Genomic DNA, 23,270 nt, shown 5'->3' with positions numbered 1-23,270 from the left:
CCCACACAATACCCCAAGCAGTGAAGATGAAACACAGTAAAGCCAGAAATCTGTTATCAAAACTACAAGTCCATCAGGAACACTGAGTCCCTTCCTCTGGTTATTAGCTACTACATTCTGTTTTCCTCATTTGTATCTCTTGGGTACTCAGGACACAGATCTTCCTGACCAGAGTCCAGTTTCTTTCTGCTATAATAGTTACCACTTTCCTGGTTTTCAACATAAAATTTATTCACCAGCTCTTTCTCCCTGCATTAAGAACTGCCCTCTTCTTTAAGCAGTCCTTCTGCATCCACAAAGTCTACCTCCATCCCAATTACATTCCTCAGCTAAATTTCCTGCTTAATATTAGTTTATCAGGTTGAGCTAATTCAGTTTTATTAACTGCTATCAACATTCCTCAGCCCTCTAGAAGCATCTACTCCAGTCTGAGTGGACCTTTCTGACAAAAGCATGCAGATTTGGGTGGATCCTCCAGCAATGCCTTATCAGTGCCTTAGATACTCGTGTTAAAGTCTGGATCCCAGTTGCTCATTCTTCCTGAGGTCCAACACACTGGCTTGACCTCAAGGGAGGCTGTAGCCAGGTGGGGGTTGGTCTCTTCTCCCAGGCAACCAGCAACAGAACAAGGGGATACAGTCTCAACTTGTGCCAGGAGTGGTATAGGCTGGATGATAGGAGGAAGTTGTTGCCAGAGAAAGGTGACTGGCTTTGGAATGGGCTGCCCAGGGAGGTGGTGGAGTGGCCGTCCCTGGAGGTGTTGAAGAAAAGCCTGGCTGAGGCACTTAGTGCCATGGTCTGGTTGACTGTCTAGGGCTGGGTGCTAGGTTGGCCTGGATGATCTTGGAGGTCTCTTCCAACCTGGTTGATTCTATGACCTGTGCTTTACTCTCGTCGATCACTCTCAGCTCCTCTTCTTTACAATATAAACAAGGAACTCCTACTTTTCTTGTCACTGTTGCTACTGAAAATGTGCAATAAAAGTCAGTTCCAAGAATAATCTTGGTACGATTGCACCCAGCTCCTCTTCAGCTCACTATTTCAGCATAACCTTTCCCTTCCTCCCCTTTACCTTTCTTTCCTTGTGCTAACTCCCACTGTTTGATTAAAATCAAACTGTGTGTCCCCTATCCAGCAAAGCAGAGATGATGTTGAGCCAAGTCAGTTATTAAAACAAAAGAAGGCTGTTAAGTCATGAAACATAGATGTTAGCCACAGAATCTGATTATGGAGGAAAGACATATACCCATACCTTACTTTTACTGAATATACTTACAACACGGGCAGCCACGTCTGTTTTCAGTTGAATTTCATGGTCTTGCAGTGCCTCTAATTTTCCTTCTATACCAGCAGCCACAGATTCTTCTTCTTGGTTTTCCTTCTCCTTTTCCATCATACATTTAATAGCAGAACACTTTGTTTGCATCATGCTTTGAATTGCTTCCCATCGTATCTTTTCATACTGCAACTTTTTCATGTCTACCAAAAGTGGCTGCTGGAGCTCTAATTGAATATACTTTATGATGTGGAATATATGTTCTACTTCCTCCTGGGAATCTGCCTTGTTGACACACTGGAGATGAGAGACCAAGTCTTGAAGAAACTGAGTCAATTCCTGAACATCTTTCTCCAGGCTCTCTATTTCTTTCCTCTTTGCTTCTTTGAATAGTGTGTCAAAGACCTCGCTTTTGTTTATTTGATTTGCTGCATCCTGGGTTATGTGTGAGATTTGTTGAACTGACTGAAACAGAATCTGTGCAGATATAAGGCTCTCAGCAGGGGAAGAGCTATAGCTATCATTAAGGGTGTTAGCTTCCCTTCTTACATCGGATGTCACAGTCTGGATTTCATTTAGCAGTGCTTCAAACTTATCACATTCCCGAACCACATTAGCCAAGTGTTTTATCTTCCCTTTAATTTTATTCTTCATTTCTAAATATTTAGTTTGCAACTCATCCAGCTGAAGTGAGTCCCATTTCAGACCTAAACATTCAAAGACTTCTCTGTACTTCATTACTTGTGACAAATTGGACTGAAAAGCCAATACTTTTTCTTCCAGTGCTTTGCATTTACCCTTCACTTGCTGCTTGGCACCTAATAATTTATCTTCTTCCAGGTTCATTTCGCTGCTCTCTAAATCATGAAGATCCTTCTCCAATGAAGCTATTCCTTCCTCAAACTCTCTGTAGACAGCTATCCTTTTCTCTACTTCATGATGTTTACTCTGAATTTGTCTCTGTGTTTTCCTTGCTCTGTTCTTCAGACTTCTTAACTGATCGGTCAAAAATAGTTGTTCAGACAGGCTCAGTTCTCCAGCTGTGACCTGACTTTCTTTACAGTAGGATGAGATAACCCCTTCTATTTCTTGTATATCCTTCAAAATCTCCTTTAAAATGGCTTGCTGATCAAGTAATTCTGACTGTGTACTGGTTTGGCTCATGCTAGGCCTGGCAAGCACCTCAGCATTTCGAAGCTGACAGTGAAGTTTCTCTATCTCTGCAATAAGACTTTGCCTCTCCTCCAGCTGGAGCTCTAAGTGTTGTAACCTTTGAGCTGATTTTAAAACAAGAGCTTTGTAGGAATTTTGCAGTGCTTGTAGAAGGAAGGTCATATCAGAGACCTCCTCTATCTTCAAGCTAGGAATGAGGTGCTGGAGCCCATCACTCAGCGACATAACCTCAGGCTCTCTGCTTAGAATTTCTGTGTTCATAAGCTGACAACTTCTGATCTGTGATTTAACATCAGTGGGGAAAAGTGCAGCCTTTTGATCCAGAGAGGACATCGAATCTTTAATCCATGACATATTTTCCTTTAGCCTCTTCATCATTTCACGTTTCAAGAGAGCAGGACCAGTGATCTGAGCATCCTCTTGATGAGTTTGGTGTACTGACAGTGCATCCAATTTGCTCTGCAAATCAAGTATAGAGTTCTCCAAAGCTACCTTCTCTTGATCACTCCAAATTCTTTTCATCTGCAGTTCAACCCTTCTTTTTAACAGAGAAAGATCATGCTTAATGTCCTGTAGCTCTGTGGTCCAAAGTACAGGGTTCTTGGCTTTTTCTGCAGGTGAGGAATATAACTCTGCCTGTAAATGCTGCTCTTGTAGGAGTCTCTGAATATCTTGTGCTTTATTCATAAGCAGGTTAAATTCATCGATTTCAGCCACAACTTGATCATGTTTCTTTTGCACTGCTTGTTCCATGTGCTGCCACCATTGCTCCAGTTGCCTTATTTGGCTCTCAGTTAACACTTTATCCATATGTGTTAAATGCTGAGATAAACTTTCTTGCTGAGTTTTCAAGTGGTTTAAGACATCTCTCTCTTTCCGTAAGGACTCTATGCACGCCTTAATTTTCTCCAGAAGAGCAGTACTGTTCATAGGACCCCTGCCAAAAATAGGAGTAATGTTAAAAGAAACAACACATCAGTTGTCCTAAAACATGAACTCAACACATTTTTTTTTAAGTTCACTGTTTAAAAGATTGGATCCAGTCATTTTATTGACTTCATAGGATAGAATCATAGAATCATACAATCAACCAGGTTGGAAGAGACCTCCAAGATCACCCAGTCCAACCCAGCACCCAGCCAGGTCCAGTCAACTAGACCATGGCACTAAGTGCCTCATGCAGGCTTTTCTTGAACACCCACAGGTTGGAAGAGACCTTCAAGATCATCCAGTCCAACCTCCCTGGGCAGCCCATTCCAAAGCAAATCACTCTCTCTGGGAAGAACTTCCTCCTAACATCCAGCCTGTACTTCCCCCAGCACAATTTGAGACATCACAAGTACCTCTCAATGATCTTTCAAAAATTTCCCAACTACAGTATCATTATTTCTGGCTTGTCTGTACCACATTAGTTATTTCTAGATCTCTTTGCAGGAAAGCCACATTCTAATATATGTTGTCTACAACTGCAGTCTATACACTAATACAGAATGTGTCATTTCCTACAGGAATGTAGCCTGTCTTTGAAGTTACAAGAAATACAAGTGTAAAAATCATCAATAGCATTGCTGGGAATTAACATGTTATGGTAACCTAGTCACAAGAAAAACTTCCAAAGCTCAAATTTGTTCAGTATTAATTTGAAGATGTTTATCTAATCCTGTCTTACTTCCACGAGTATTTTGAAGTTCCTACCTGAAATATATGTATATATTTGCTTAGGATTTGGAAAAACTGAAAACTAAAGCAAGGCTTTTAGACACCATACCTAGACAGAAATGCTTTTTTTTTTTTCCCCACCTGAGATTAGAGCAATAATATACCCATGGAACAAAGGTCAAAGAAATACAACTCAGCAGTGTAATTACTGAGAACATAGAATCATAGAATCAACCAGGTTGGGAGACTCATCCAAGATCATCCAGTCCAACCTAGCACCCAGCTCTAGCCAGTCAACCAGACCATGGCACTAAGTGCCTCAGCCAAGCTTTTCTTGAACACCTCCAGGGACGGCGACTCCACCACCTCCCTGGGCAGCCCATTCCAATGCCAATCACTCTCTCTGCCAACAACTTCCTCCTAACATCCAGCCTATACTTCTCTCAGCACAACTTGAGGCTGTATCCCCTTGTTCTGTTGCTGGTTGCCTGGCAGAAGAGACAAACCCCCATCTAGCTACAACCTCCTTCAGGTAGTTGTAGACAGCAATGAGGTCACCCCTGAGCCTCCTCTTCTGCAGGCTAAACAACCCCAGCTCCCTCAGCCTCTCCTCACAGGGCTCTGCTCCAGGCCCCTCACCAGCTTCATCACCCTTCTCTGGACACATGCCAGTATCTCAACATCTCTCTTGAACTGAAGAGTCCAGAACTGGACACAGCACTCAAGGTGTGGCCTCACAGTGCTGAGTACAGGGGAAGAATAACCTCCCTTGTCCTAATGGCCACACTATTCCTGATGCAGGCCAGAATGCCACTGGCTCTCTTGGCTACCTGGGAGGTTAGAGAGGCTGTTCAGTCTGGAGAAGAGGAGGCTCCCAGGTGACCTTCTTGTGGCCTTCCAGTATCTGAAGGGGACCTACAAAAAAGCTGTGGAGGGACTTTTCAGGCACTCAGGAAGTGGGAAGACTAGGGGGAATGGAGCAAAGCTAGAGGTGGGGAGATTCAGACTGGATGTGAGGAGGAAGTTGTTCAGCATGAGAGTGGTGAGAGCCTGGAATGGGTTGCCCAGGGGGGTGGTTGAGGCCTCATGGCTGAAGGCATTTAAGGCCAGGCTGGATGAGGCTGCGGCCAGCCTGATCATCTAGGGTAGGGTGTCCCTGGGGATGGCAGGGGTGTTGGAACTAGATGATCCTTGTGTTCCCTTCCAACCCTGACTGATTGTATGATTCTGTTTTGTGTGCAATATTTATGTCTTGAATTGGTGCCACAGAATCCTCCCTATCAAGTAAGGTTAATTTTCAGAGTAATAAGATATTTCAGTCAGAAAAAAAAGTCCTTAAGAAGTCTTTAGACTTAAAGAGTCCTTAAGGAAAAGCAAATGTTTACATTGTCATATTTTTGCCAAAGTTTGTTAATATAGCTTTTATCTAGGTGTTTGGAGCAGGAACTGCTTGTTTGTTTTGCCCAAAAATAGAGTAAATGTTGCTAAAGGAGAGATGAAAACACCAGAACTGCTTCTGTTAAAGGATGTTTAAATTTATAAACCCTTGAGACTTGCTACATAACACTATGGAGATGGATAAAACATTGTATTCTTGCCTGAGTATTACTGAAGTATGGCACAAAATTCAACATATTTGTTCTCTAGCCTATGAACAGAAACTCTCAACTGTACTTACATTTTTAGGTTATCTTTTTCTGTTGACAGATTTTTCATTGAGGACTGGGCAGCAGAAAGATTTTCCTGGTACTCATTAATTAAACAGCGCTGTTGTTGCTTCACTGCCTTAACAGCATCTAGCTCCTGAAGCAGCCTGTCCCAGCAGGACACCACAGGCTCTGGGGTTTGCAGCTCTGCTCTGTTGGATCCTGTTGCACTGGAAATTGCTTCCTGACTATGACACAAAGATTTTGCTTTCCACGCTTCCAGTTCAACTTGTAAATTCTACAAGGGAACACAGAACAGAATGGAGATTAAAAGAAGATCTTCAACACTTTCAGCTTTCAACACCAAATACATTTAAGCAGTGACACATCTACAAACATGTGTTCACTCATTCACAGGCAAAGGAGCACACACACCACTGAAGTGCAAGTGCAACCATAGGTGTATCTACTACTGCACTGCAGCAGTTTGAAATGAGGTGTTTACATGGAAGCTCTTGCATTAAGACACTGTATGTAGATTACCTGCTAGATAAACTGACTAACCATGCAGTCATAGAATCATAGAATCAACCAGGTTGGAAGAGACCTCCAAGATCATCCAGTCCAACCTAACACCCAGCTCTGTCCAGTAAACTAGACAATGGCACTAAGTGCCTCACAGTATCACAGTATCATCTGGTCAAATGGCAGATAAGAGAGTAAGCAGCAGTTTTGTTTTGCCCATGTGAATCATTGTTTTGTAAGCATAACACAAGGAAAGGCTTTGCAATTTCCATACCTCCAGCTGCTTTAGTTGTTCATTTATAAGCACAATATCCAGTTCAGCCACTTCATTTTTCAGCTCATTGACCTTCTGTTCCTCTTCAAAATACTCAGTGTTTACTTGCACTCCAGGAAATAGTTCCTTCTGGACAACCACTTCAGCACTTGTGCCCTATAATGCAAAACAGGATTCTTGTTTCTGAAGGTCCTAAGCCAAAAAGCATCTAACTGCAACATTTTACTTCACATGTTTAAGCCATGCCCAAATCCTGCTATGGTTTACCCCCCAGTTTCTATGTACCAAGTGTACACACACCATCTGTTCACTGGGCACCTCATACACAAAGCAGCTTGGCTGTGGCACAAAGCCACGGTTGCCACTGCCACAAGTGTTATCCAAAACCAGGGGTTAAGGCAAGAGTGTTAGGAAACTATCTCCATCAGGGTGGAGAGCTAGGCAATGGTTGGACTAGATGACCTTTGGCAGTCCCTTCCAGCCCAGCCCATTCTGTGAGTGGGGAGCTCCAGAATATGACACTGCCATTGATTTCCACAGTGGCAGAAGGACAAAACACTTGGGATTTGGCCAGATTCAACAGCCCATCAGGTAAACTGAGGTTATTGCTCAAGTGCATGCTCTTAGCCAGCTCCAGTTCAGATGCCAAACACAATCCTCTAAAGCACCTTCAGCTACTGCAGACAGCAAGATAAATGAAATATCAAAGGGTTACTGGGTCACATGGCAGTACCTTAAAAATGTTTCTATATTTCCCTTCCCCAGTATTTGTCTACATCCCACATAAACTGAGGTCTGTTCCATGCAGAGAATTTTGCATGAATGCACACAAATAGAATCATAGAATCAGTCAGGGTTGGAAGGGACCACAAGGATCATCCGGTTCCAATTCCCCTGCCATAGGCAGGGACACCCTACCCTAGATCAGGCTGGCCACAGCCTCAGCCAGCCTGGCCTTAAACACCTCCAGCCATGGGGCCTCAACCACCTCCCTGGGCAACCCATTCCAGGCTCTCAACACTCTCATGCTGAAGAACTTTCTCCTCACATGCAGTCTGAACCTGGAGAGGTGACTACAGTGCAAGCTTCTCCATGGTGCCAATGTATAAAATGAGTAACAACAAAAAATTCACCTTTGACAAACTTACTGTAGTGCTACCTCACATATCATTTTGGCAGGAAGCAGGCAGCTATGCCTGCAGCCACATCACTTGCAAACTGCCATCTGTCTCTTTACAAGTTAACAAAATATCATAGAAACAACTAAGTTGGAAGAGACCTCCAAGATCATCCAGTCCAACCTAGCACCCAGCCCTGTCCAGTCAACTAGACCATGGGACTAAGTGCCTCAGCCAGGCTTTGCTTCAACACCTCCAGGCACAGTGCCTCCACCACCTCTCTGGGCAGCCCATTCCAATGGCAAATCATTCCCTCTGTGAGGAACTCCCTCCTAACATCCAGCCTATACCTCCTCTGGCACAACTTGAGACTGTGTCCCCTCGTTCTGTTGCTGGTTGCCTGGCAGAAGTGATTGACTGCCACCTGGCTACAGCCTCCCTTCAGACAGTTGTAGACAGCAATGAGGTCATCCCTGAGCCTCCTCTTCTGCAGGCTGCACACCCCCAGCTGCCTCAGCCTCTCCTCACAGGGCTTCATTACCTGCTTCCGAGTTTGGAAAGCACATAGCACATTGTGCAAATTACGGGAAAAGAGTAATTCTATTTATTTCAACTCTTTTGGCTATTTGCAGTTGAAACTGAAGAGGACCACTCATAAAACAGGCAGAGACCTTTCTCATTTCTCTGTGTACATACCCATAATGGCTGTTATAAACTGAGACATAAGATTTCATCTTAAGAGACTTTCGAGTGCCATAGAACTGAGCTAAGCAGAAAAACTCAGCTAAGCTCTCAGACAGTGAGAAAGAAAACCACTCTAGCAGACTGAGATACAAAACACACAGAAAACTATGTGCCCTGACACTAACAAAACAATGATGATTGCTGCGTACATGTTTTGCTTGTTTGTATGATGCACAGTGGCACTGCATCCCTGGATACACAGACAGTGTCTATCACCTCACATCATAGTTTTAATATTTCCCATGGTTTTCCAGTCCATCAGATGGTAGGATGGGGTGGAAAGTATGAGAAGGAAAGAGAATAGTGGTTGCTAACCAGCTACTCTCCTCCACGTAGAAAGCCACGGTTTCCCTGTGTGCTAGTTTGAGCCTAGCTGGCATAATTTGGTGAGAAGAATTAGATTATAGGCTGTGAAAAGGAAACAATGGTGACAGCTACTTCCAGTCTGTACCTCCCCTGGCACAACTTGAGACTGTGTCCCCTTGTTCTGTTGCTGCTTGCCTGGGAGAAGAGACCAACACCCACCTGGCTGCAGCCTCCCTTCAGACAGTTGTAGACAGCAATGAGGTCACCCCTGAGCCTCCTCTTCTCCAGGCTAAACACCCCCAGCTCCCTCAGCCTCTCCTCACAGGGCTGTGTCCCAGGCCTCTCACCAGCTTCGTCACCCTTCTCTGGACATGTTCCAGTATCTCAACATCCCTCTTGAATTGAGGAGCCCAGAACTGGACACAGTACTCAAGGTGTGATCTGACCAGTGTTAAGTACAGGGGAAGAATAACCTCCCTTGTCCTACTGGCCACACTGTTCACCCTTCTGAACAGATCCACTCAAACATACATGCAATGCTGCTAGCACTTTGGGCAAAGTTCAGAACTGCCATAGGCATGAAGTAGAACAATACACAACACTCTTGGTTTTGATGTGACAAAAACTGCCTCTTGTTTTTACAACAGAACTTCATGAATCCATATGAGAAAAAAAAAATCAGTGATTGACAAATTTAGCTTGAAATAAAGAGAATGTGGGTTACCTCAACTGCAGAAACTGGGAGCTTAGATTCCACACCATCTTTCTCTGTTGCCACAGACTTCAGGACTTGAGTCTTCTCGCCAGCACTTTGTTGAACCTGCTTCACGTCTTCTCTATGCGACTGATGCATGACAGCACAAGGCTTGTCCTTTTGGTGTAAGAAAAACAGAAGAAACAAGTAATCAGAAAGCCCTAATCAAACCTGCTGAGTTCTAATTACAGTACTTGAAATGACAAAGTTATGAAGCCCATAATTATAGGCAGATGAAGAACACCACAACTACATCTCATAATTTATTGTGGGCAAGGTTAGGTCAAAGGAAACCATTCAGAAGCAGCAATGCTGTAACTCTTGATACACAAACTTTTAGGGTAAATGAAGATTGCAGTTGTTCTTCCTCTGAGCTAAGCTGTTCATGTTTCATTATTCTAAGCATGGACCTTGAACTGTGTATCCCTCAATGTAATTTTGAATGCATTTTAGAAAGCTTTTTCCTGTACTTGTGTTGTAGACAGAGAGTCTGTGGTTAGACTACCAGCTGATTACCAGGCAGGATATCTCCATGAGCAGCCTGAAGATTTGTTGTAAGTACATGCAGAGGTATTTGCTGACTGTAACTTCTACCTGAGATGTTCATCTGGGAGCAGACAAAATAAAACAGCCACCTACACAAAATAAACAATGGCAAATTCTTACAGGATGACCACAGTGGAGAGCACAGCATCGGAGACCTACCTGTACTGCATGGACACCTCACATGGCTGCGAGGCAAACAGGGTATGTACTGAAAGGAGCCCACCCACAAGAAACAAATCTACCCAAATCCTCAGCAAGCTCATGAGTGCAGCTGTGCTCCACCTTCTGGAGCTTTCAGCATCTCACACAGTTTGTTGAAACAAGGTCTGAGTCTGGCTCTGTCTTCTCTGTTACACCGTTTTTGGGAGAGGATGACAAGAAGAAGACCACTTAGCCTTTTCACCTCCAGCAAGACCTTTGCCTCTTCCCACTCACTATGGCTCCAGTTCCTAAATGCTGCTCTAGTTTGTTAAAATTCCCCTTGCACCACGGTGCACCAAACAGGACAAGCATTTCAAAGGCAGCCTCATGAATGCAAGGCAATCTTGCAAATTAGAAATGTAAATAAATGAGACTGAAGCAAAATGACAGTATCTGAGCAAAACGGTAGTTAAACTTCACAATACATCCTGGTGACCTGGAATGCCTCAGCAAGCCACTAAAGGAAACAACAATCACCTCCATATTAAATGTTAAACATGCAGAAAAGGATTCAGAGGGTTAATGCATACTAAATATGCAGCACATCAAACAAAAATAGCTCACTGTAACTTGAGGTGTTCATTACTTATTCAGTAGTAGTATCATCCCCAGTGCAACCAAACTGCACACAAATACCCTCAAATTCCATCACTCCTGTGTAATCTCATGTATAGTTACCTCTGCAGGATGACTTTGATTTGTTTCTTCATCTTCAGTATCAATACCATCTTGCTGCCTTTTGAGTTCTACTTCACGATCCCGTACCACACTGTCCAGAACATCCTCCTGGATCCCATCACATTTCTCCATACCTGGGCTCTCTTTATCAGCCTCCTCCTGATTTGAAAAACACAAGATGTTTATAACCAGTGGAAGTCACAGTCCAGAAAGCTAACTTCCCTGTTTCTGGTAGAAAACTATATTACTAATATCCTGATTCTGCATTTTGACATTTAGAGCTCCCATAACTGGCCCATCTCCTGATTTTATTTTTAGCAATTTACATATTTTTTTGTATTGGAGACAGAGGCAAAGCTGTTATTACTGCAAATCCAGCCTAAATTTATCATAGAATCAACCAGGTTGGAAGAGACCTCCAAGATCATCCAGTCCAACCTACCACCCACCACTATCCAGTCAATTAGACCATGGCACTAAGTGCCTCATCCAGTCTTCAGTTTAGCTGAATGAAGGAAAAGGCTGAGATAACCTAAACCCAAAGTGTCTTGAAAATGCCTATACTGATCAGTTTGCCAGATCAAGACCTTAAGCATTATGAAACAGTTTCAGGACAAACCAAACAGAAATAAGCACTCTGGATGGGGCAATTAGTGCCATGATCTTGTTGACTGGCTAGGGCTGGGTGCTAGGTTGGACTGGATGATCTTGGAGATCTCTTCCAACCTGGTAGATTCTATGATGATTCTATGATGATCTTTATAATTTTGTCGTAGAAGTATCTGCTCAGACTTTTGATAACATTAACTATTGATCTCAAGCCTTCTTCAGAAATCCCAGTACAATGATCTCCACTCTGATACTTCAATGATCATCTCTCCCAGCTACTATTGTCATGCAACAGACAGATCTACGAAGGCATTCTCCAAATCATTCCCTCAGCTGAGGTTCCCTAAAGATCAGCAGTTCCAGGCTAGCAACCTCTCATTAGAATCATAGAATAATAGAAGCAACCAGGTTGGAAAAGACCTCCAAGATCATCCAGTCCAAACTAGCACCCAGCCCTAGCCAATCAACTAGACCATGGCACTAAATGCCTCAGCCAGGCTTTGATTCAACACCTCCAGGGACGGTGACACCACCACCTCCCTGGGCAGCCCATTCCAATACCAATCACTCTCTCTGCCAACAACTTCCCCCTAACATCCAGCCTAGACCTCCCCTGGCACAACTTGAGACTGTGTCCCCTTGTTCCATTGCTGCTTGCCTGGCAGAAGAGGCCACCCCCCACCTGGCTACAATGTCCCTTCAGGTAGTTGTAGACAGCAATGAGGTCACCCCTGAGCCTCCTCTTCTCTAGGCTAAACAACCCCAGCTCCCTCAGCCTCTCCTCACAGGGTTTGTGTTCCAGGCCTCTCACCAGCTTTGTTGCCCTTCTCTGGACACATTCCAGCACCTCAACATCTCTCTTGAATTGAGGAGCCCAGAACTGGACACAGCACTCAAGGTGTGGCCTGATCAGTGCTGAGTACAGGGGAAGAATAACCTCCCTTGTCCTACTGGCCACACTGTTCCTGATGCAGGCCAGGATGCCATTGGCTCTCTTGGCCACCTGGGCACACTGCTGGCTCATCTTCAGCCTACTGCCTATCAGTACCTCCAGATCCCTTTCCTCCTGGCTGCTTTCCAGTCACTCTGTCTCCAAATTAATTACCTTGTGTATGCAGGTGACAAAACCTGCTGAAATCACAAGTACATTGCTGGTTGTGCATCATGGGGAAAGTGGGTCCAAGCCTTGGAGGCTTGCAGAGAGTTTAACAGACCTCTTGCACAGCTCACATGTGCAAGGCTGAGGGGATGATTTGGAGAACATAATTTATCATGCCTTATATCAGCTAAGGAAAATACATCTCTCTCAGACTATAAAGTTTAATGAATTATGTATGCATTTCTAGTTAAAAGACAGCCACAAATATATATTGATATGTATTAGGACACATCTGTCAGGCACCTGAACAGTCTGCTCCAATCTGTCCTGGCCTTGATGGATGCCCTCTAATGGGCTGTCTGACAGTACACTGCTTTCCCCCAACACTGGATCATTTGGCTTCTCTTTCTCTGATGTATTTCTATCCACATCTGGCCCCTAAAGGAAATGACAGAGAAGAAAACCTGATTGTATGACTTTAAATAATGGATTTTGACATTACATCTCTGAATGGCAAAAAATTAATTATCTATGCAAACGAAGAGGACAAATTCTGCACTGCACCTTAAACAAGTCTTGCTGGTTTAACATCAGCTCTCAGAACTCTTTGGCAGAGACATACCTGCTGTTTTCTCATCTCCCTTTGCGTCCTGACCAAAGATACCTGCTGTAATTACATGCCAAAAAAAAAAAAAAAGAGACATATGCAGGTTGCATTTAAATGGCACATTTCAGTTTTGAATAGACATTCCTGGCCTGTTACAGACTTGTTATAACACAGTAAGGGAGTTCTCAACATCTTTGATTTACACACATTTACACAAGGCTTCATTTCAATGACAATAAGGATGCAATATAAAAAGGCATTTGAGAGACAGCTGCCTCCTTAACTAGTCTCCCATTGTCATTACTGTGAACAAATACACTCACATCATGCATTTCCAAACACTCTTTGGATTCCACTGCTGTGGGGCTCTCTTCTGTAGCAACAGGAGTATCAGAAGTGATCTTTATCATCTCTCTCTTCAGCACTGCATCTGCCTTATCTTCCATTTGTGTTTCATCACCAAATTCCTCTTTTGACTCAAGGGCCTCACTGAAAATATTCTCCTCCTTTTGCCTGACATTTTCAAGTCTTTCTTCCAAACTCCTGTGCTTACTCTGAAGTGTTTCAATCTCATCCTTAATAAACTTCTGTCCTGGTGAAGAGGTGTTTTGTTTAACAGTTTCTGCTAAAACCAAGATCTTCTTTAGTGTGTCTTCACATTGACTAAGAGGTCCTTGTTGGTTCTTTAAACAAAAGATAAAACATTCTGTTAAAAAGTTTCTTTGCTCGATAAAGTCACCCTAAATATTTATTGTAAGCATCAAACTGTGCTAAAAAGTACATGTAGACCTACTCAGAATCATAGAAGCAACCAGGTTGGAAGAGACCTCCAAGATCAGCCAGTCCAACCTAGCACCCAGTCCTGGCCAATCAACTAGACCATGGCACTAAGTGCCTCAGCCAGGCTTTGCTTCAACACCTCCAGGGATGGCAACCACCTCCCTGGGCAGCCCATTCCAATGTCAATCACTCTCTCTGTCAAGAACTTCCTCCTAACATCCAGCCTAGACCTCCCCTGCCACAACTTGAGACTGTGTTCTCTTGTTCTATCGCTGCTTGCCTGGCAGAAGAGACCAACCCCACCTGGCCACAGACTCCCTTCAGGGAGTTGTAGACAGCAATGAGGTCATCCCTGAGCCTCCTCTTCTCCAGGCTAAACACTCCCAGCTCCTTCAGCCTCTCCTCACAGGGCTGTGCTCCAGGCCTCTCACCAGCTTCATCACCCTTCTCTGGACACATTCCAGCACCTCAACATCTCTCTTGAATTGAGGAGCCCAGAACTGGACACAGCACTCAAGGTGTGGTCTGACCAGTGCTGAGTACAGGGGAAGAATAACTTCCCTTGTCCTACTGGCCACACTGTTCCTGATGCAGGCCAGGATGCCATTGACTCTCTTGGCCACCTGGGCACACTGCTGGCTCATGTTCAGCTACTATCTTTCAGTCTCCCTAGGTCCCTTTCTTCCTGGCTGTTCTCCAGCTACTCTGTCCCCAGCCTGTAGCGCTGCTTGGGGTTGCTGTGGCCAAGGTGTAGAACCTTGCACTTGGCCTTAACTTCCTGCAGAAAGGCAAATACCTGTAACTTTTGTCAGCCATTTTTTAATGAACATAGAACACCTGAAGCTGTAAGCATTCCAACAATGATAAAATAATCAGATAGTATGCTGTGAGGTCTGTGGTCATCTTTCTAAGCTCTGAATTCCCTCCCCTGTCCTATTCCTTTTTTACCAGTTTGAGGAATAGCAAATTCTGGAGGAAGTGAAATTGCAGTGATCCATATCTGATCTATGGTTTCAGCTCTACACCTTTCAGTAGCCCTCTACACCCACAGCCACAGGACTGTAACCCATTCTGTCAAAGTGCAGAAAAAAGTCTATTTATGCATGAAGGACACTTCTTAAAACTAAACTTGGCTCATTGATGTTTTCCTAAGCTTTCTTCTATGGCTAATTTAAGGACACTTACTAGGACAAAAATTAATGTTGTGTTTCCTCATTATGTCCAGAGAGGGAAAAAACCCAAACTTCAGAGCTAGGGTAATTCTACTCTCAGTTCAGCTGACAGTAAAGGTCTGCAGAGTTCATTGAGAGTAGCTTTATGCCTACAATTACCTTAACAAAAGGAAGACCACATATATTTCAGATTTTGGAAAGCTTGCTTTTCTCCTTCTTTTTCCTGTTTCAGCAATTCTCTTTTATAAACGTGACAGAGTCTACAAAGCCTTAGGGCATGGCCCCACTTCCTCCACGATGCAAAACTTGCCAACATACCTGCGGTTTCAACTGGTTTAGCTCAGCTGATGGTGGCTTCATTGCATGTCCTTCACAATCTGCAAGCTTCTCAGAGACAGTTTTCAGCTCAGTGCTCAGGCCTGCTACCATATCCTGATACTGCTGGTGCTCTTGAACACGACTTTCCAATGTCTGCACTATGTTCTAGAAACCAAGGAATTTCTAGGATTAGTCCACCATTACCTCAAACAAATGTAACTCATCCACAAACTGTCACAGCTTTTCCAGGACCTCATTAGCACAAAATGCTGCTTTTCATAAAACATTGAGCTAACCACAGGTGCACAGAAAATACCTTGCCCTCTTTCCAGTACACCACTGACTCCACCATAAAATTCATTAGTGACAGGAAGAAATGATTTTGCATTCCATAAATATATAGAAGGAAATCATTAGAATCATAGAATCATAGAATCAACCAGGTTGGAAGAGACCTCCAAGATCATCCAGTCCAACCTATCACCCTGCCCTATCCAGTCAACTAGACCATGGCACTAAGTGGTCTTTTCTTGAAGACCCCCAGGGACGGTGCCTCCACCACCTCCCTGGGCAGCCCATTCCAATGGGAAATCACTCTCTCTGTGAAGAACTTCTTCCTCATATCCAGCCTATACCTACCCTGGCACAACTTGAGACTGTGTCCCCTTGTTCTATTGCTGGTTACCTGGGAGAAGAGGCCACCCCCCACCTGGCTACAATGCCCTTTCAGGTAGTTGTAGACAGTAATAAGATCACCCCTGAGCCTCCTCTTCTCCAGGCTATACTTCTAAAACAGATGCTTTCCTGTCTATATTCAGCCCCTATCTGGGGCTAAAGTCCAGCAGTTACTCTATCACCTGATGAACACTACCCAGCAGAGAAGGGGAATCAGGAAAAGGAGAGAAGACTCACAGGTTAACATGAAAACTGATGTAGTGAAATAGCCAAATTGATGCCAATGCAAGACAGATAAAGTTATACTCAGCCTAGCAAATGTGCAGCAGTCACAATATCCAGGAAAGAAGTCCTCATGAGCAAGGCTGGGAAGAGAAGCAGGGTGAAGAGAAGCCCAAGCAGGAGACTCAAGTAGGGAACTCCCTTCTGCCCAACAAAAGTCCTCCTTTTGACTGTGCCTGATGTTCATGGTCTGAGATACATCCACGAGGCAAGTCAAGTCAGCTGCCCTGGCTGACTCAGCACTGCTAATGGCCTGCAGCCCACGGCTAGCCTGGGATTCTGTCCCAGTAAACCCAGGACATTTCCATCCAAAATGGATGAAAGAGTAGATGCAAAATGGACTACAGGGTGCAAAACCAGTTTGCAGTAAATTTGGTGGAACCAATGACAAAGAAGATGCAAGAAAAGCCTTTCTTCCTTCCAAAAGAAAAGAAACCACCACCATGCCTTAGGGACTACTGGAACAAACGCTTCATTTTATAGCCAGCTGAGTCTGTTATAGAGCTGTAAAATATTACTCTTCACACTTACCTCAGAGTCATTTGTTTAAACATTTATCCCTCTGCAAAGCAGAAGGTGGTGAGAAATAAGAGCTTTTGGTATTCTTTTTCCCACTGTAAGGGAGAGAGAGAGAGAGGATTCCCTACCCCTGTGCAGAGGAACTTGCACTACTCATAGTTTTACCTATAAATTTGCCATCTGAATGACACCACAGGCAAACAGTGCAAAGAGGCATTCCAATAACCTTTTAGAGAAAGAGAGAGAGGTCCTAACCTTTAGCTGGCTGAGCAGATTCTCATGTTGGTGCTCTAATTCCAACCATTCCACTTCTGTGAAGCAGGGATCCCGAGCAGGACCCTGCAGGTGATCTTCCTGGCTTTTCACCTCATTAAATCGGGAAGTTAAATCTTCTGCTTTCTGCAGGAGCTTGGCATAGTTTGTCAGCTGAGCTTGCTTCTCCTGCAAACCAGGCTGAAGGGCAAAACCTATTTCCTGCTGCTGTTTCTCCAGTTCAGTTAAAGCCAGTCTCAGATCTTCTTTGTTTTGCTCATACTGCTCCCTGTAGAACGGCTGTTGCTCTTGAGGGCTGAGAGAAAAATTAGCAGTATTTAAGTTAATAGCATTGTTTTCATTAAGTTTAATAGCATGTTTGTAAAAGTTATTCATTACCTAGAAAATGTCAAATTGTTAACAAGGTAACCTTCAGAATGAACTTGAGGATACTGAATGATTTTTTTTCAGTTCCTAAACTACTCATCAGCTTCAGACCGGAATTTTCAAGACAATGGAAATGAAAAACAATAAAGTTATTGCTACTAAACTGGACTTGAATCATAGAATCAACCAGGTTGGAAGAGACCTCCAAGATCATCCAGTCCAACCTATCCCCCAGCCCTATCCAGTCAACTAGGCCATGGCAGGACCAGTGACTAAACCTCTTAAATCTTAACCTATAAACATACAATTTATAGCATCTGAGATATGATGATGATGATGATGCTCTGCACTTTCCTAGTTTTCATTACAGCAGAAGTTTCATTTTAAAACTACAACATGGCTTTTCCTAGACCATTTTTTATCACAGTCTCCTTAAAAGGAATGTTCTGCAGAAGATAAACATTGCATTGGTGTTTAGGAAATGCAAACAACAGAACCAGCATATGCAGTATGGGTCTGGTTAGCATAATCCAATGCTTCCTTTCTTGACCCTGAGTACTGTGTTCCGTTCTGGGCTCCTCAATTCAAGAGAGATGTTGAGATACTGGAACCTGTCCAGAGAAGGGTGACAAAGGTGGTGAAGGGCCTGGAGCACAGCCCTGTGAGGAGAGGCTGAGGGAGCTGAGGGTGTGCAGCCTGCAGAAGAGGAGGCTCAGGGCTGACCTCATTGATGTCTACAACTCCCTGAAGAGAGGCTGTAGCCAAGTGGGGTTGGTCTCTTCTGCCAGGCAAGCAGCAACAGAACAAGGGGACACAGTCTCAAGTTGTGCCAGGGGAGGTCTAGGCTGGATGTTAGGAGAAAGTTGTTGTGAGAGACAGTGATTGGCATTGGAATGGGCTGCCCAGGGAGGTGGTGGAGTCACTGTCCCTGGAGGTGTTGAAGCAAAGCCTGGCTGAGGCACTTAGTGCCATGGTCTAGTTGACTGGCTAAGGCTGGGTGATAGTTTGGACTGGATGATCTTGAAGGTCTCTTCCAACCTGTCTGATTCTACAATTGTATTTGATTTGAATGCTTTATAAGCATTCACACTTATCTACTGCAGGTTGTATTTGTCCACAGGAAATATGCAGCTGACCAGAGTGACAAAAGTAACATTTGTACACTCGCATTTGGTGATGAAGCTCAGACATTTTCCAGATGGAACTAAATACCAACATTTAAAAATAAGCCCCCTCAGAAATTTCAACAAATAAAATCTGGTTATAAAACTGTAAGGTACAGGAGGAAAAATGAGGACAAAAGTAAAGTGTGTTTTGTTTGTTGCCCCTCAGGGTTCATTGTTTTTCTTCAAATGACTAATACAGCATAGCCTCACATACATGATGTACTCTTGGCTTCAAGTTCCCTGTTACAGCTTCACACTGCTGCTGTTACTGTGTCACATATTATTCACAGGCCTGATCTTGCAGGATTCTGAGCATCACTTCTGACATGCTGAGCACCTAATCTCCTGTCTTCCATATGTTGTCAAGAGGGTGCTCTACATTCTGTGGTGTTCGATGCAATGTAGTCAATGCTCATTCTGAAAGCCATTTCATAGACTCATAGAATCAACCAAGTTGTAAGAGATGTCCAAGATCATCCAGTCCAACCTAGCACCCAGCCATAGACAATCATCTAGACCATGGCACCAAATGCCTCATCCAGGCTTTTCTTCAACACCTCCAGGGATGGCAACTCCACCACCTCCCTGGGCAGGCCATTCCAACGCCAATCACTCTCTCTGGCAAGAGCTTCCTCCTAATATCCAGCCTAGACCTCCCTCAGCACAACTTGAGACTGTGTTTGTATTACCTGTGCTAAGTGCTGAGTAATAGGGCAACTGAATATTCTCTAAAATACTTAATTTGAAAAATTAATTCTCTGGACATTTAAGAAAAACCTAGAAATGAAAGGCTGACCTACTCTACTCTTCATTGACTTCAACAGCAAAGTTCCCAGTCATTTTACTGGCAGTTGATTTGGGGATGTTATAGCAGACAAGCATCTTGTATGTGTCTGAATGTGCAAAATCAGAACTGCAGTTTGTGTTTACAAAACACATCTGGAATGCTTTAATGGATCAATTTGGCTCTCAGACACAGCTGCAAAAGTGTCAGCAACACTAAAGTGCCTCTTTGCCTTAACAATACCAGATGCCACAGTCAAGAAAGCCTCTCAGAGAGACAGAATAAACCAGACTTTAAAAACTCTACTTAAAAAATACCAGCCTCCTGAATTCACCTCAGACTCTCTTCCGAAGCAATACAAATCTCTACAAAGGTATATATCCCACTTCTGTTGGGGGAGCGTGCCTGGGAGACAGAGCCCAGATCATGTTAGAGGGAAGGGCCACTGCAGTGGTTAAATCAGTGTGCCCTCACTTCACAGCTGGATGAAGCAAGCAGCACTGAGTGTGCCTGTTTTATTTTACAAGAGTGGCTGAGCTACAAAAGGGAGCCAGGCCATCCAGGCAGACCCCAACTGTCTTTCCACTCCTCTTACACCTTCTGGCTACATCCCCCACTTGATCTTTCAATCCAAACTGTGATCTGCCCCTCCTCAGTACTGCAAAATTACATGTATTCTGGCCCCAACAAACCACAACTTCAATAGGACTGGTATAGGATAAAGAGAAGAAAGTCCATGTAGCAGTAAGAGATCTGTACTGCCTCTTGGCAAATTCCACATTACCTTCCATACTCAGTGGCTAACTGACAGGTGCTTTCCCACTTGTTCTGGAGCTCAGAAATAGTCTGCAGAACCAATGGCTTCTTGTTTTTTGCCTTTTTCATTAAAGTTTCTCCTAAAGCTACCATGTTCTTTATTTTGGCCTCTCCTGCATCTTTGAGAGCTGTGATTTCCTGCATTAAATGAGAAAAAAAAGCAGAAGGAGTTCACATGTTTGGTTACAAAACTAAAGATGTTATCTGTTACTTTTTTCATGCTCTGTACACTGGTGTTCAAGACAAAAAATTCTCCTTCCAATGTAGCATTTAACTGATACAGACACACCTAAGCTTTAGAAGGGCTGAGATACTAAAGCTGGTTTATTACTTACTCTCTACATAAAAATACCCTAAACCACTAATATTGTTCTGACAAATAGCCCCAAAACCTTAGGGAGAGATCATTGTTAAACCACTCCCCCTTCCACAGGAAAAAAAAACATCGAGGACCCAAAATATGTAAATCTCAGCAATCTCTTCTTAAGTATTCAGAGAGAGAAGACCCTAAAGACATGGGGGCCTGACAAACCCACACAGGCAGCAGAGCAACCCAGCACAATGGTGCTGCAGGACATCGGAGAAGACAAAGATGCTCTCTGGATGCCTCAGCTACCTTACTGACCTCCCACTCTTCTCCACCACTGGAGCAGGCTGTGATAGGAAGACACTGCCACCAGCACCTTATGAGATCAGTGCTGCTCCACCCAGAGGTGCAGCAGTCCCAGTTTATGTAAGAAATAATCTATGCAAAACAAACAGAACCAGCAACCCTAAACATCCCTCTTCTCCCCAAATAAGCCACAAAACCACAGGCAATCAGCAGTGACAGCATCTTTCACAAAGTATTGACTCATCAAGCATTTCCCTGACATGAGCATGAGCTGTGAAGTGGAAGAGGAATACATTTCATACATTTACAATACCTTTATCTGAGTAATCCTTTGATCCGGTGTCAGCTCACTTTCCTGTGAACTCAGGTTATTAACAGCCTCCTCAAGCTTTTTGATCCAGCAAGTAACAGCCCAGGCAAGTTCTTCAAAATGTTGTCCTTCCACAGGAAGTCTCTCAGTATTCCCTGCCATTTCACTTACATGTGTTGTCAGGGTGTGGTATTTACTAATGAGACCACTGGCTTCTGAAATGGTATCATCTGTCAGCCCAGCCTCCCTCAAGGAATTTGCTAGCTGAGCCATGGAGTCAAATGGTTTTCTGAAAAGCAGGAAAGAAACAATGAACACCTATTTGTTGTAACAACACAAAACAATCTTCTTTAGAAGATACTTCTTAGACAAGAACAAAGAAATAGATACCTCTTCATTAATAGTGTTTTATAAAAGCTCTCAAGTTTTGCCTCATCTTTTTTGATCTCTTGCAGTTTTTCTTCCTGAGCCATGAGCCATTCTTCCAAGACTCTGCTGCTTTCTTCAAGGCTAAAGGGAGCATAAACACAGACAGAAGTCAAAATGAGAGGCAGTGCACGATTAGGATGTGCTGACATAAATACCACATGCCTGACCACAAAAAGTTTCAAGCACAAGCTTAAAGCATCTTGACGGTGCCTCCACCAGGGAGGTGGTGGAGGCACCGTCCCTGGGGGTCTTCAAGAAAAGACTGGATGGGGCACTTAGTGCCATGGTCTAGTTGATTGGCTAGGGCTGGGTGCTGGGTTGGACTGGATGGTCTTGGAGGTCTCTTCCAACCTGGTTGATTCTATGATTCTATGATTCTTGAGCACAGCCCTACGAGGAGAGGCTGAGGGAGCTGGGATTGGTTAGCCTGGAGAAGAGGAGGCTCAGAGGTGACCTTATTGCTGTCTACAACTACCTGAGGGGAGGTTGTGGCCAGGAGGAGGTTGCTCTCTTCTCTCAGGTGGCCAGCACCAGAACGAGAGGACACAGCCTCAAGCTACACCAGGGGAGATTTAGGCTGGAGGTGAGGAGAAAGTTCTTCACTGAGAGAGTCATTGGACACTGGAATGGGCTGCCCGGGGAGGTGGTGGAGTCGCCGTCCCTGGAGCTGTTCAAGGCAGGATTGGACGTGGCACTTGGTGCCATGGTCTAGCCTTGAGCTCTGTGGAAAAGGTTGGACTTGATGATCTGTGAGGTCTCTTCCAACCTTGGTGATACTGTGATACATTTGGCTAGTGTCACTGACACTACCCACGAGCACAAGCTCCCTACAACCCTGAGACTGCTACACAGCAGAAGCAAGCACATGAAGCATACAGCACAACACTCACTACTCGTTATTTAAATACCATCTTTAACAAAAAGCAGAGCTGTTTGCCATTCACTCTGGCTGCTTAATTATGAATCATTTTCTATCACTTGTGAATAATGTCAAAAATGACATTAGCTCCCTACCTACTGAGCTGCTGCAGAGAAGCACCAAGTTCCTTTTCCCGTTTCTGACATTTGGAGATCAATCTTTGCAGTTCTGCTTCTTGATCCCTCACACGGCTGTTAAGGTGGTTAATGCTTGCTTTGGGCAAGTAATGCTTCACTTTATTTAACAAAGTTTTAACCTCTTGGATATCTCTGTCTTTGCCTTCAGATGTTAGGAAGTGCTGGATAAGAGCACAAATACAAGATACACACATTAAATTTGCTGTTGTGTAATCAGTTTTTCAATTCGTGGTATCTCCACTGATATTTTCTACAGTAATTCCAATTCCTGAAATGCAATATATGTTAATTCACAGTTTGCTGGGTGCTAGGTTGGCCTGGATGATGTTGGAGGTGTCTTCCAACCTGGTTGATTCTATGATTTTGTGATTTCACTTGGAAGTGGAAAAGTTGCTGTTTGTAAAATAAGGAGAAAGTTAACTAGACAACTTGGGTCTTATTCTCTACAGCACAAAAACACACTGAAAAAATAGGCAAATAGAATTTAAATCCAGCA

At 43.9% G+C, this 23,270-nt stretch overlaps 1 protein-coding gene across 1 annotated transcript in view; it reads right to left on the bottom strand.

Moving 5' to 3' along the window:
* Positions 1-23,270, bottom strand: part of LOC135182850 (nesprin-2-like) — a 277,205-nt gene that overhangs the window by 154,622 nt on the left and 99,313 nt on the right. The window contains exons 38-50 of the mRNA XM_064157392.1: positions 22,733-22,935; positions 21,680-21,799; positions 21,293-21,578; positions 20,335-20,504; positions 17,217-17,529; positions 15,486-15,650; positions 13,539-13,898; positions 12,912-13,046; positions 10,901-11,059; positions 9,446-9,592; positions 6,554-6,709; positions 5,787-6,052; positions 1,277-3,386 (exon numbers count right to left, since the gene is read on the bottom strand). Of these exons, the coding sequence (XP_064013462.1) occupies positions 1,277-3,386; positions 5,787-6,052; positions 6,554-6,709; positions 9,446-9,592; positions 10,901-11,059; positions 12,912-13,046; positions 13,539-13,898; positions 15,486-15,650; positions 17,217-17,529; positions 20,335-20,504; positions 21,293-21,578; positions 21,680-21,799; positions 22,733-22,935 (4,590 nt within the window). The remainder of the gene's footprint in view (positions 1-1,276; positions 3,387-5,786; positions 6,053-6,553; positions 6,710-9,445; positions 9,593-10,900; positions 11,060-12,911; positions 13,047-13,538; positions 13,899-15,485; positions 15,651-17,216; positions 17,530-20,334; positions 20,505-21,292; positions 21,579-21,679; positions 21,800-22,732; positions 22,936-23,270) is intronic.

The sequence above is a fragment of the Pogoniulus pusillus genome, chromosome 1 (assembly GCF_015220805.1).
Source record: "Pogoniulus pusillus isolate bPogPus1 chromosome 1, bPogPus1.pri, whole genome shotgun sequence".
Classification (NCBI taxonomy): domain Eukaryota; kingdom Metazoa; phylum Chordata; class Aves; order Piciformes; family Lybiidae; genus Pogoniulus; species Pogoniulus pusillus.
This window is presented reverse-complemented; position numbering and strand designations above follow the sequence as displayed.